The sequence below is a fragment of the Microtus ochrogaster genome, linkage group LG10 (assembly GCF_000317375.1).
Source record: "Microtus ochrogaster isolate Prairie Vole_2 linkage group LG10, MicOch1.0, whole genome shotgun sequence".
Lineage (NCBI taxonomy): Eukaryota > Metazoa > Chordata > Mammalia > Rodentia > Cricetidae > Microtus > Microtus ochrogaster.
The window spans coordinates 7,330,209-7,342,798 of NC_022035.1; the positions used below are offsets into that span (position 1 = coordinate 7,330,209).

The 12,590-nt window shown below is 35.6% G+C and overlaps 1 protein-coding gene across 3 annotated transcripts in view; it reads left to right on the forward strand.

Annotated features, from left to right (window-relative positions):
- The window catches only part of Phf14 (PHD finger protein 14), a 115,262-nt gene that overhangs the window by 6,157 nt on the left and 96,515 nt on the right, over window positions 1-12,590 (forward strand). For 2 of the 3 annotated variants that reach the window (XM_005363720.2, XM_013352446.2), the window contains exons 3-4: window positions 1,017-1,783; window positions 8,522-8,666. In XM_005363720.2, the coding sequence (XP_005363777.1) occupies window positions 1,017-1,783; window positions 8,522-8,666 (912 nt within the window). The remainder of the gene's footprint in view (window positions 1-1,016; window positions 1,784-8,521; window positions 8,667-12,590) is intronic. The other variant, XM_026787512.1, reaches the window with a different exon arrangement.

Consider the following 12,590-nt stretch of genomic DNA (forward strand, 5'->3'; position numbering starts at 1 on the left):
CTTCTTCTTCTTCTTCTTCTTCTTCTTCTTCTTCTTCTTCTTCTTCTTCTTCTTCTTCTTCTTCTTCTTCTTCTTCTTCTTCTTCTTCTTTCTCCATATCCCTTTATCCTCCTGTTCAAATATTTAAAATTTTTACTTCTGGTTTGTGTGCAGACAAGATTAGAGTAAGTGCTGGGTTGAGATGGACTCGGCCGCCCTTGGTGGGCATGGAAGCAGCTTGCTAATTGTAAGCTTGCGTGATCTACCCAATAATCATAGTTTACTTGTTCAGTAGCAGGGAGCTGGGCATTTTAGGATAGATTCATTTCTTCATGAGCATCTTCCATTGTAAGACACTTAATAGTTAGAACTTATGAAAGTTTGCATGACACATTTATTGATATGGGCAGTATTCTACTAAGCAGGAAGACTGAAATTTTCTTTCATTTTCCATTTTCTTATGTGCCATTGGTTTTGTCCATTTTCTCCTTTGTACTTGATGTAACATTGTCTGCTACAAGTTCACTATCAAATCTCTATGTTTGTTTTGATAGAAAAAGGTTTAATAAATCAGACAATTTTAAAGGGCTAAATTTTTCTTGCTTGATTTGTGATTTATTAGTTTAAGTATACATATTTTATGAAAGAAGGATATAAACAAAGATTAGTTAAATTACGTTATGGTAAAGTTATAATCAAGTGCCCGTTAAAACATACTTTTAGACAATAAAACTATCTCTAGGACATTATACTGTTATTAGCTATTTGATATAAAATGGTATACTATTCTTATAGTATATTCTAACTTACATTTCATATGTCATCCTCATTAATTCATATTGGATTAAATCATATATCAACTTTGTTGACTTATTATTTAATGAGGCTGGGAATGTCTACCATCCTTTGCCGTAGATTTGTTTATATTGTTTTGCAAGTTATTCACGAGTTTTGGTGGTTTCATTTGTGTCAGTGTTGTGTGTGTGTGTGTATGTATATACATATGTGTGGTTTTTTTTTTCTCATATTTTCGACAGATTCTGAAGGGAGTGGTCATGGGAGTGAAGACCCTTCAAAGGACAGTGGAGAAGGCTCCTGTAGTGATTCTGAGGAAAACAATTTAGAAGAAGAACTGAGTGAAGATATTCAAATAAGAGAAGAACAGCTTAAACATTCTACAGAGGAAGAAGTAGTGCCATCAGATAAACAGTTAATTAAAATGGAAAAGAAGGAAGAGGAAGAAAATGGAGAAAGACCTAGAAAGAAAAAGGAGAAAGAAAAGGAAAAAGAGAAAGAAAAGGAAAGAGAAAAGGCGGCAGTATCTGATAGTGCAGCTGCTTCTGCCGCCGCCACCAGAGCCACAAGTCCTGCTGTCACTTCCCCTTCTGTCCCTGCCACCACCACCACCACCACCACCACCACCGACGAGCAAGTCAGTGAGCCCAAGAAATGGAATCTTCGTCGAAACCGACCCCTTTTGGACTTTGTATCCATGGAAGAGCTGAACGATATGGACGATTACGACAGCGAGGATGACAATGATTGGAGGCCTACTGTAGTGAAGAGAAAGGGGAGGTCGGCTTCTCAGAAGGAGGGCAGTGATGGAGACAATGAGGATGATGAAGATGAGGGAAGTGGGAGCGATGAAGATGAGAACGACGAGGGCCATGACGAAGACCATAGCAGCCCCGCTAGCGACGCGGGCTGCAAGAAGAAGAAGAGTAAAGTTCTTAGCAGAAACAGTGCTGATGATGAGGAACTGACCAATGATAGCCTGACCCTATCTCAGAGCAAGAGTAATGAGGTAGAGCAACCCAATTTTTATGGTATCTGTCTGTCTGGGGAGAAGGGAACTCTCTAACTCACTACTTATATATATAGTAAGTGGCTTCCTTGAATTTTTATTTAGTTGTAGGTGTGAATGAACACCCTAAATGTAACCTTTATTCGTTTGGTCAGCAAACTTTTAATTACCCACCGTTTGTCAACATTCTCCAGGAGTTTGTAGTTTCCATCTCCAAGGAGAAGAATATGTAGAGAAACATTTTTATATCTCTAGACTTGGGAAACGATAGTTCTCTCTTCCCATTTTTCTCATCTTCCTGTTCATAGATGCTAACTGGCACCGAGTGGTTTATGGTAGGAGAAACTTCTTTCAGCATAATTTGTCCATAGACACATAAAAATAAAAAGCTTTTGAATACTTTAGAAGAGAACAGCAAATAGCTCATTTTTTTTCTCAGATTTGTAGAGTTGTTTTAAAGGGTTAAATCATCAACTGTTACAGTCATCAGCATAGTCACCAGTGCTTTGCTTTATGTGTGTGAAGGTAAAATGTACTTTTAAAAACATATTTATTGAACAAATTCTCTGCAAAGAAGTAAGAATGAAAGCAAATATTTCCCCTATAGAACAAACGTTTCTGTCCTGAAGCAACAGTAATGACTTCAGTCCTGCCATTGAAGTTCTACTGCACGTTAGGTTTACCCATTGGTCCAGAGGTGCAACGTTCAAGACTTCAGTTAAATATATCTGTGTCTCTGTCTGTGTGCCTATGTTTTCTTTCCAAAAGAAAGATTGATTTGCTGTCTTACATGTAGATGTATCTGTTACATCACATGTAGAACTGTATTAATTCTGTCATTTCCGTTACTGTGTTTATGTCAACAAAATTTTCTTCACCATTTTTTTTTTTTGCTTTTCATATCATTGAAGTAGCTTAAACTGGTAGATTTTCTTTATGCTTTATTTATTCTTTCACATTTTTCTGCTTACAGATTTTTCAGAGTAGTGCTTGTCTATTTTAACCAGGCTTATTATCAATTTTGTGGGTTTCTTTTCCTATTAAATAATATATAGCAAACTCAGGGATTCCATGTCAGCAGAGGTGAAATAACATCTTATTATTTGCATTATAAACACTGATTAATTTCAGGTTTCTTTCATTTCTATGAAGAACATTGCCCGCTTCCAGTGCTATGCTAATTTTTATCTTTAGGTAAAGGAAAACGCATTTGAGGAGGTAGTGTGGTACTTTTTAAGGTTGTAGCATAAACTGTTCCATATTGCTAGTGCCATTTTGGCTTATTTATGGTTATCTGTTAATATTTAGATTGCACATTTATCTGTTTAGTTTATTTCTAAAGCATTTAGCACTTATTTTAGGTCTATTGATTGAACTTACTTTTGGTAACATCTCTTCATGTTCCATGTTTATTGGGTTAATATCCACAAAAGTAATTTAAGATAGAGGGCATATGGAGGAGATTCATAGTAATCTGTAGGGACACTTGCATAAGGTATTTATCTTTTAATTACCTCTACTTGACAACAGTGTTTTAATAGACTTAAGTTTTATAATACATTTCAAGATCATATATGTGGGTTAGTTTTTTTCCCTTCTGGTGATAAAATTAAAAATTCTGGTAAGTAATGGGGCCTATATTTAAGTGTCCCAAGATATTTCTGGGATGAGTTTCCAAAGTATTCTTAGTAAAATGCCCATATAGAATAATTTACAGAAAGCTAATCTCTGTGAGAATAGCCTCCTGCTTATATGCTTCATCACAGTTTTTGTCCCTTCAACTATTTTAATTCTTTAAAATTTTTTAATGATTTTAATTATATTTAAATCATGTTAAACTAAACTAGACATTCAATTTTAGTTAATAAGTTTCTTACTTACAAGTCTAAATTTTCTATTTATATGATCTTGTATTTATAGAAAGATGTTTGAAGTTTATTCTTGCTTCCTTATGGGTCAATCTTACTAGTCCTTATAGCTAACAAGTACGTATTTGAGGTTTCATTTTTTTCCATTTTCCCTTTAAGTGTCAGATTCCCCTTTGTAGTAGAAACAGCAGAAAGTATGGCTTTAGAAATACAAACAAGAATATCATATTTAGTTTTTAACTGGAAGCCTTTTCTTGGTTGCAATGTCAGGTAGATTTGCAGAGAAATGATGTGGGTTGTCTACAGTTAAATGGTGCTCTGAAACCTTAACAATTTTCAGTTTTCATAGGGGGATTTACATTTTTTAACCAGGGCCATTTTATAACTCACTTTTTGGCTTCAACATGCGTCATGCACATAGAGGAATGCTTCTAAAGCATTTAGGTTTTGGGTTTCTTTATCTTAGATGTTATTGAAGACTTGCAGTATTATTTATGTTGACTGTGTCTATTGACATTTGCAATTTCAAATTAAGTCTTAGAAACTATAAAAACAAAAACATAATAGAGAAGCAGACAAGTTGTTAAGTTGGTAACACTGACTTTAGGTAGCTTCTTGAACACTCCACTAGTCACAAGAGAAGAGTAAAAAAAGCAAGTAGTATATTAATAACATCATGAGAATAGTCTTTACCTGTGCACTTCCTGCAAGAGAGCTTCCTGAAACACACCTTTGCTGCTTGAGCACGGGTACTTGGAGTTGCATTTTCTGCAAATTTGTACCTATCTTTTTCCGTGGGCTTTCACATTTGCATGTTTTAAATCAGTACAGTCTGGATAACGCCCCGCCCCTGCGGTATAGCTCTGTCCTTCTCAGTCCTTTATTTTGAAACTTTTAAGTGTCACTAATAGCATTTTGCCCGCCCATTTATCTTCTTACCTAAGTTTTTAAAAGAAGGGTAGTGGCTAGACAGTGGTGGTGCGCACACCTTTAATCCCAGCATTTGGGAAGCAGAGGCAGGTGAATCTCTGAGTTCAAGGCCAGCCTGGTCTACGTATTAAGTGCGAGGACAGGCTCCAAGGCTACACAGAGAAACCCTGTCTCAAGGGAAAAAAGAAAGAAAAAGCAAAAGAAGGGTAGTGTAACATTTTCAAAAAAATGGTTCTGGTTCTCATTTTGAAGACTTTGAACCTAGAGTAGGTGAGAATTTATACAATGCAGAAATTCTGTCAATAGAAATGGGAGTCTTATTTTATTAAGGACCCAAAGCTGCTTTCTCATTGACGATCTCTAGAACACTTTGGTTTTTGGACTACTGTTTTGATAAATACAGCCTTGTATTTTTGGCTCAACAACAAAATAATTTTTTTTTTTTTGGTCATACAAGGCTCTTTAATGACAAATGTCACCTAGTGTTTGGCAAAATTTCTAAATACTTTAAATGGGAAAATATTAACCCTTTCTTTGAAAACATGACTTGTGTTTTAATAGAGCAAGTATAATTCAAAGAATTACAAGTAATTGTATAGAGTAAGTAATTCAGGTACACTTAGGATGAAATGAATATAAAAACTCAAGTTTATTATCAATTCTTTCTAGCATACTTCTGATGATATTTATCTTTTGGGGTGTCTGACTTGCTAATTAATTATCTCTGCACATTTTCAAGAAAAAAATTGCTTTAAGTCCTGTTAAAAGCAAGTGTTGTAATGTTTTATAAACATTTGAGAGTCTTATTTTTTTGTTTTTCGTGTTTTTGACATGGGGCTTCTCTGTAGCCTTGGAGCCTGTCCTGAAACTAGCTCTTGTAGGCCAGGCTGGCCTCAGACTCATTTGAGAGTCTTTGAAGGAGAACATTGGTGAAGAGTTGTTGATCACACTTTTGGTATAGTATTTTTTCTTATCTTTTAATGCTGCTTTCATGTAAAGTGTATCGGATTTTTTTCTATTAAATCTTAATACAACAGGTAAAATTTAGTGCATTTGTGTATGCTTTATAATCAGAGAATACATGGCAAGTGAACACTATGTTTCAGAATGTAAGAATATTAGGCAATGCTTCATTTTTAGGCTAATGTATGGTTGTTTTCACATTTTTAATACTAAGCATTGAGATTTGACCTAATATCTTCGAACATACATGCCATTATACTTAGTTCTCAGTTGCTTCCCTGGTTCCTTTCTTCTCCCTACCTGTGTCCTTCCCTTCAATTCTTCAGCTTAGCTTTTACATGTAAAAAACCATAGCTCTGTAAATTCTCACCTCCCTTAAGTTCTTTTCTTTAGGATTAACTTTACATTCCAAGGGGAAAAATGAAATAATCATTGAATTATTGCTATAGTACCCTTTCCCCCTAATTTCTAGGTGAGTTTTCTTTCGTCTTCCATAACTTACTTTCCCGATTTCTATTTTTGAATAGAGCTGCATTAAATTTATTGTGGAGCATTTTAGCCTGTTCTTTGAAAGAGGATACATATCTTCAGAAACATGGTAACAAGTTCATAGAAAACTGGTCTCTATTATTTTGATCATAAATGATCATAAATCATACTTAAACATTAATGTATGTTTGCTCTACTAACAAAAAGTTAGTTCATAATGTTTTCAAAATTTGGTTTACATGTTCCTGCTGAACCATCGTGGCCAGCTGTTTGTTTAGGTGGGCACTGTAGGGTTACTGTTCTGCCCTCCTCTGCATCACAGTTTGAACAAGCGTCTCACTGGGGTTAGAAGGCTAGCAACAGCAGTCCCTGCTATTTTCTCATTCTCATGCATTAGAGAAGAACCCAAGTGGAGAGAAATTGGCTTAGAGAGACAGCTTTGATAGACAGTTTTTCTGAATACAATCAGAACATAGAGGAATTAGACCCCCCCCCATCGATTCAGTTTCTACTTCAAGAAATTCTCTTTTTATCTATTCACAGTTTTACCCATAGAAAATCACTTACTTTCTGTATTAAAAAGCCACTTTCCGAGGCTTAGAAGTAAATCTTTCGAAGAAAAGTTGACAGTCCATTAACCCAGGTAGCCTATTAGTTGGCAAACTCTGCTTTATTCTGTCATTTTCTAGTCTGTGATATTTAAAAAAAAAAAACAAAAACCAAAACCAACTTAGAAGTGATAGTCTATGAGATGGGGTCGGATTACCAGTGCCCATTCATGCCTGTAATTTGGTTCACCAGAAGACAGCCCATCCCTTGCCTCATTGTTAGATACCAGTCTGTGTTTCTCTTTTGAATCATCTGCAGGGAGTGTAGAGGAGAGGAGGAAGCTATGAACAGTGCAACACTGATTAACTTCATTATTTCATTAATTCTTACAACAACCTTTCTGTTGCGTTTTATTTCTGTCATTCTCATTTTACAAATAGGAACATTGTATGTTCAACAGCTGTTAAGTGAAAGCTGAGAATGAAACCCATGATTTTCATTAACTATTAAGATACTATAAAACTTGAGTTTTCTTTATAGGATAGTCTCACCTTGCTTGGTAGCCATTTTTTTTTCTAACTTGTTTTACAGCTGTAATTTTAGATGTTATCCATAAAATGTATTGAAAGAATTATTTTTTGCAACCTGTAAGGATTTTCAGTGGGTGTAGTGGCATATGCCTGTAAGCAGAGCCTTTGGGAACTAGAGGCAGGAGGATTAGAAGTTCAAGGCCATCCTCGGGTACATAGCAAGTTCAAGGGCATCTTGAGTTACGTAATGAGATCTTGTCTCAAAAAATTCTCCCCCCACCAAAATTTGAAATGTCATTTACAATTTGCATTGAAATGATGGTTCCAAATGTTACCTTTGAGAGTATAGATAGAATCTAAAGGGATAGGAAACAGTAAAATATTAATTAAATGAAATTAAATATATTTAGTGACTGTGGCATAGAAATAACAACAGTTTTGTTTTTACTATCTATGGTTAGGTTTATAAATGAAAATATACCAGAATGCTACCCTGTAATGTTAATTGTTATTTATGAAAATAGCAAAATGTTTTGTTTTATTCTTTGAGGTAGGGCCTTTCTGTTTAACTCAGACCTATCCTACTTCCTAGGCTCAAGTTGTCATTTTGCCCCATCCACTCGTGTAGGTGGAGCTATAGGAGTGTGCTACTGTGTCAGAATGAATCATTTTTTTTTTAAATTAAAGTTTACATCCATAATGCACAAGGTTTACATTAAAATAGATAGGCTTCCTTTTTTTGAAATTTTATCTTTTTATATTTGTCTGCTATTAAAGCTTTCCTCTTTTATGTTGGTAGTAGCTGGCTATCTTTATTACCACTTTGCACTAGATCTTTCTTGATATAAATGTAAGGAACACTCTTATTTTCCAAGCAACTACTTTTTTTTAATAGCCAGATATGCAGATTATGTGTTCAGGCTCTTTCAGAGTAGTTGGGTGACTCTGGACTTTGGAGTCTAGAGTCTCTCAGACATCATATTTATACATTATCCTTACACATTATCCTTAATTTACTCCCTCCTGTTTTGTATATGTGTGTCTTGTCTTTCCTTGTAGTAACTTTACCAAACGTAACTACAAAGTAACAAGAGCTACATCTTGTTACTTTGAAAATGTCTATGTAAGATTGGTGATTCCTAGAGGATCTGTTGTTCCTTTTCCCCTGATATAAGGGGGAAGTCAAGTGCCAAAGCCGACTTCTCACTTTGTACAGGGAAGAACCCATGGCACATGGAGAGAAGTGACCGACAAGATGTATAAAGGTGGCGGAGCGTGCTTTGAGGCTCCTAATGGAATGCCACATAAATTTGAAGTATGAGAAATAGAATTAAAAAAAATGAGAATTGTGAGTATTAAATTACTTTTTTTTAATTAAAATGTGATTTTTCTGATGTATTTTATATTAGGACTCGCTGATTCTTGAGAAGAGTCAAAACTGGAGTTCCCAAAAAATGGACCACATTCTGATTTGCTGTGTTTGTCTTGGAGATAACAGTGAAGACGCAGATGAAATAATTCAGTGTGACAATTGTGGCATTACTGTTCATGAAGGTAATCTTGCTGTTTTTCTTCTGTTAGAAATGGCTGGTTGACATCTTGTTTAAAGGAAGTTTGAACTTTTTTTTATTTATGCTTGTCTAAGGTTTTACTATACTATTAAATGATGTGATGGTTCAAATGAAAATAATTTATGAGTCCTGAAATATGTTAATTTTTGTGTGTGTATGTCATATACGCATATGTGTATGCACATGTGCACTCTCATGCACGTTGGCCTGTTCATGTGTCTGTAGAAGACAGAAGCTGATGCTGAATATCTTAGGTTCTGAGACAGGGTCTCTTATTGAACCTGATATTTGCTTATTCCACTAACTGTCTGGCAGTTGAGTCCCAGAGACCTGTCTATCTTTGCACATCTGTGGTGGCAATACAGGCATGCACCACAAAGCCCAGCAATCATTTGGTACACAGAGTCATCACCCATCTTTATTTTATTGTGTGTGTGTGTGTGTGTTTGAATCAGGATCTTATGTAGCCCAGGCTGGCAGTGGGCTTGCTAAACAGTAGAGAGGATGACCTTGAGCTGAGATTCCTGCCTTTGCCTCCTAAGTACTAGAACTACAGACTTGGTACTCCACAAATTGCCTAATGGGCAAGAGAGGGTAATTTTTATTTCTTAAATTACTCTTGAGCCATATTTTCGGTTAGGTTATTTGACCGTGGATATAGTTTTTTAAGGCCATGATGATAGTTTAAGAAATTTAATTGATTTCTGACATTCTGATGCTAGGTCATTTTACTGTGTAATTTTTAAAACATTCTATTGTTGCCATTATTGTTGTCTTTTTTGAGACAGAATCTTGGTAGTCTAGCTGTTCATCAAACTTATAACCTTTCTCCTGCCTCAGTTTTCTGGGTGCTAGAATTATAGGCATGAGGGATAATTCTAGATTCTCTTGTGCCCATTTTATATTTGGAAACTCTTTGAAAGAAGTTCTGGCATTACTTGGTCTTCATTTTCTTATGTCAAAAATCAGTTGCAGCTGAGTATATTCTACTATCTTTAATTTACCCTGACTTACTTAATCAGCTTTGTTAGCTACCTAGTCTGTGGAGGTGAGAGAATATACAGCTTCTCATTTACTCTGTACTTGAGGGTGAAGATGCCTTGAGGTTTCAGTATTTTACCTCTGTAATTCTAACACAACTTTTGGTTTTTCTGTTTTCAGGGTCTCAAGTAGTGTAGCCCAGGTTGGTTTTGAACTCCCTGTAGTTGAGACTAGCCTTGATGAACACAGAATTCCTTTTTTTTTTTTTTTTTTTGAGACAGGGTTTCTCTGTAGCTTTGGTGCCTGTCCTGCAACTAGCTTTTGTAGACCAGGCTGGTCTCTAACTCACAGAGATCCGCCTGCTTCTGCCTCCTAGTGCTGGGATTAAAGGCGTGCGCCACCACCGCCGGTTGTGGTGGCGCAGGCCGGTAGGATTTGCTGAAGGAGGCAGAGGCAGGAGGATCACAAGTTCGAGGCCAGCCTGAACACAGAATTCTGTACAAATACCATGTTAGTCCCGCTGACATCTTTAAGGTTAATTAAAGATTCATAATATGATCAATGTTTTAGATGAGTAACCTCATTAAAGACAAATGTACCTTTCTAAGGTGCCCTTGAATTGTACAAACAACTAAAATGCCATAGTCTTTGGATGTATAGGTAGAAGGTGGGTAGCTGGATTATATAATAGGTCTACTTACAACAATATATAGTTGTTTCATTTTTTTCAATATCCCCACTCTATTTTTTTTTTTTTAAGTTTATGAGACAGGATTTCTCTGAGTTGCCCTGTTTGTCTGGATTCTGCTTTGTAGACTAGGCTGGCTTCAAATTTAGAGACATCTGCTTGCTGCTGCCACCCAAGTCTGAGATTAAAGGTGTGCACCACCACCAACTGACTTTATTTTATGTTTGTATCATTGCTATTTTAGCTGGCATAAGGTGATACCTTATTGTGGTATTTTCACTTTGCCATGGCTAGTAAAATAGACAGGACATTTCTTTCATATATTGATTGGCTATTTGTATATCTTTTTTAGAGACGTTTCTGTTTATGTTATTTTCCTATATGTTTTAGTTGGAAGTTGGATTACTTGGATTTTGACTGCTGATTTTTTTATATTATGGATATTAGACCTCTGTCAGATAAAACATTTGGCAAATATCTTCTTCCTTTCTGTTGATTGTCTCTGTACTCTATTTTAATGTTGCTCTTTTGTGTCAAGAACATTTTCCTTTGATGTAATCCCATTTGTTAGTTTTTGCTTTTCATGGTGTTAGACTCAGTTATTTTTCTGTTGCTGTGTAGAGCACCATGTTCAAGGCAGCGTACAAATGAAAGCTATTAATTTGAGGGTCATGGTTCCTGAGGGTAGTAGAGTTCATGATCATCATGACAGGAAGCATGGCAGCAAGCGGGCATGGCTCTGGAACAGTGGTTGAGATCTTACGTCTGACCCACAGGCACAAGGCAGGGATGGGGGAGAGAGGAGGAGAGTGTGCACTAGCTGGGAATGGCTGGAACTTTTGATACCTCAGAGCCCACCTTCTGTGATCCGCCTTCTTCAGCAAGGCCACATCTGCTAATCCTTCCCAAACAGTTCCACTAACTGTGATTCAAACATTCAGATATATGAAATGACAGAGGCCGTTCTCATTCTCATTCTCACAGACTCTTGTCTCAAAAAAATCATTGTATCACTATCTTAAAGTGTTTCTTTTTATTTTCCTCTACTGGTTCTTAGTTCTGGGTTTTGCATTTAGACTTTTGTTTTGAGCTGAGAAGTAGGAATCTGGTTTCAGTTTTCTGCATGCATGTTTGTATCCTGTCTCCCAGCAACATTTATTAAAGATGCTCTTTTCCCCTATATTGTGTGCTATTGAAACATCGGAGAATTAGCTGAATGTAGTTGTATAGAAGGGTTCTCTCATCTCTTCTTCTGGATCTTTGTCTCTGTTTTAGGTCAGTCATGCTGTTCCCATAATTATGACTCTCATATATATATTTCAAAATCAGATATTGTGATGCCCCAGCTTTAATCTTTATACTTAAGGTTGCCTTGGTTATTTAGGGTCTTTTATATTTCCATATGAATCCTGGGATTTTTTTTTTTTTTTTTTTTTTGGTAACTCTGAAGCATGTCATTAGAATTTGATGGGGGATTTTATGGAATCTGTAGTTCACTTTGGGTATGACATGCTATGATTTCTCCTGTACAAAATTCATTACTGGTATGTAGAAAAACTCTTTGTGTTTTCATTCTGTATCTTGTTCTTTTTTTTAATGGAGTTTGTTTATCTGTTCTAATATTGTTGATGTCTGTAGATACTTTTATATAGAGACATATTTTATATCACATAAAACATAATTTTATTGTTTTTCTATTTTTATAACTTTTCTATTTCACACATAATTGTTCTTCCTAAAGATTGTAGCACTATGTTGAATAGAAGCAGTGTTTAGATTAAACACTTTTGTTTATTCCTGATCTTAGAGAAAATAGTATCAGTTTTTCCCTATTCATTATGATATTGACTGTTATACATAGCCTGTATCATATTGAGTTGATCCTTGTATAGCTACTTTTTTTTAGAGTTCTTGTCATGAAGAGATGTTCATTAATTTTTTCTACATTTGTTGGAATGATTTTATGATATTTTTCATTTATTATTAAGTTGATTGATGTTTATTTACATATAATACCTGGGATGAAACCAGCTGGGTTATGGGATATATATGAGTTTTTTGATATGCTCTTCAATTTGATTTTCTAATATTTTGTTGAGGATATTTATATCACTGTTCAGGTATATTGGGTTGCAGTTTTGTCCCCCACCTTTTTTCTTTTCTTCTCTTCTCTTCTCTTCTCTTCTCTTCTCTTCTCTTCTCTTCTCTTCTCTTCTCTTCTCTTCTCTTCTCCCCTCT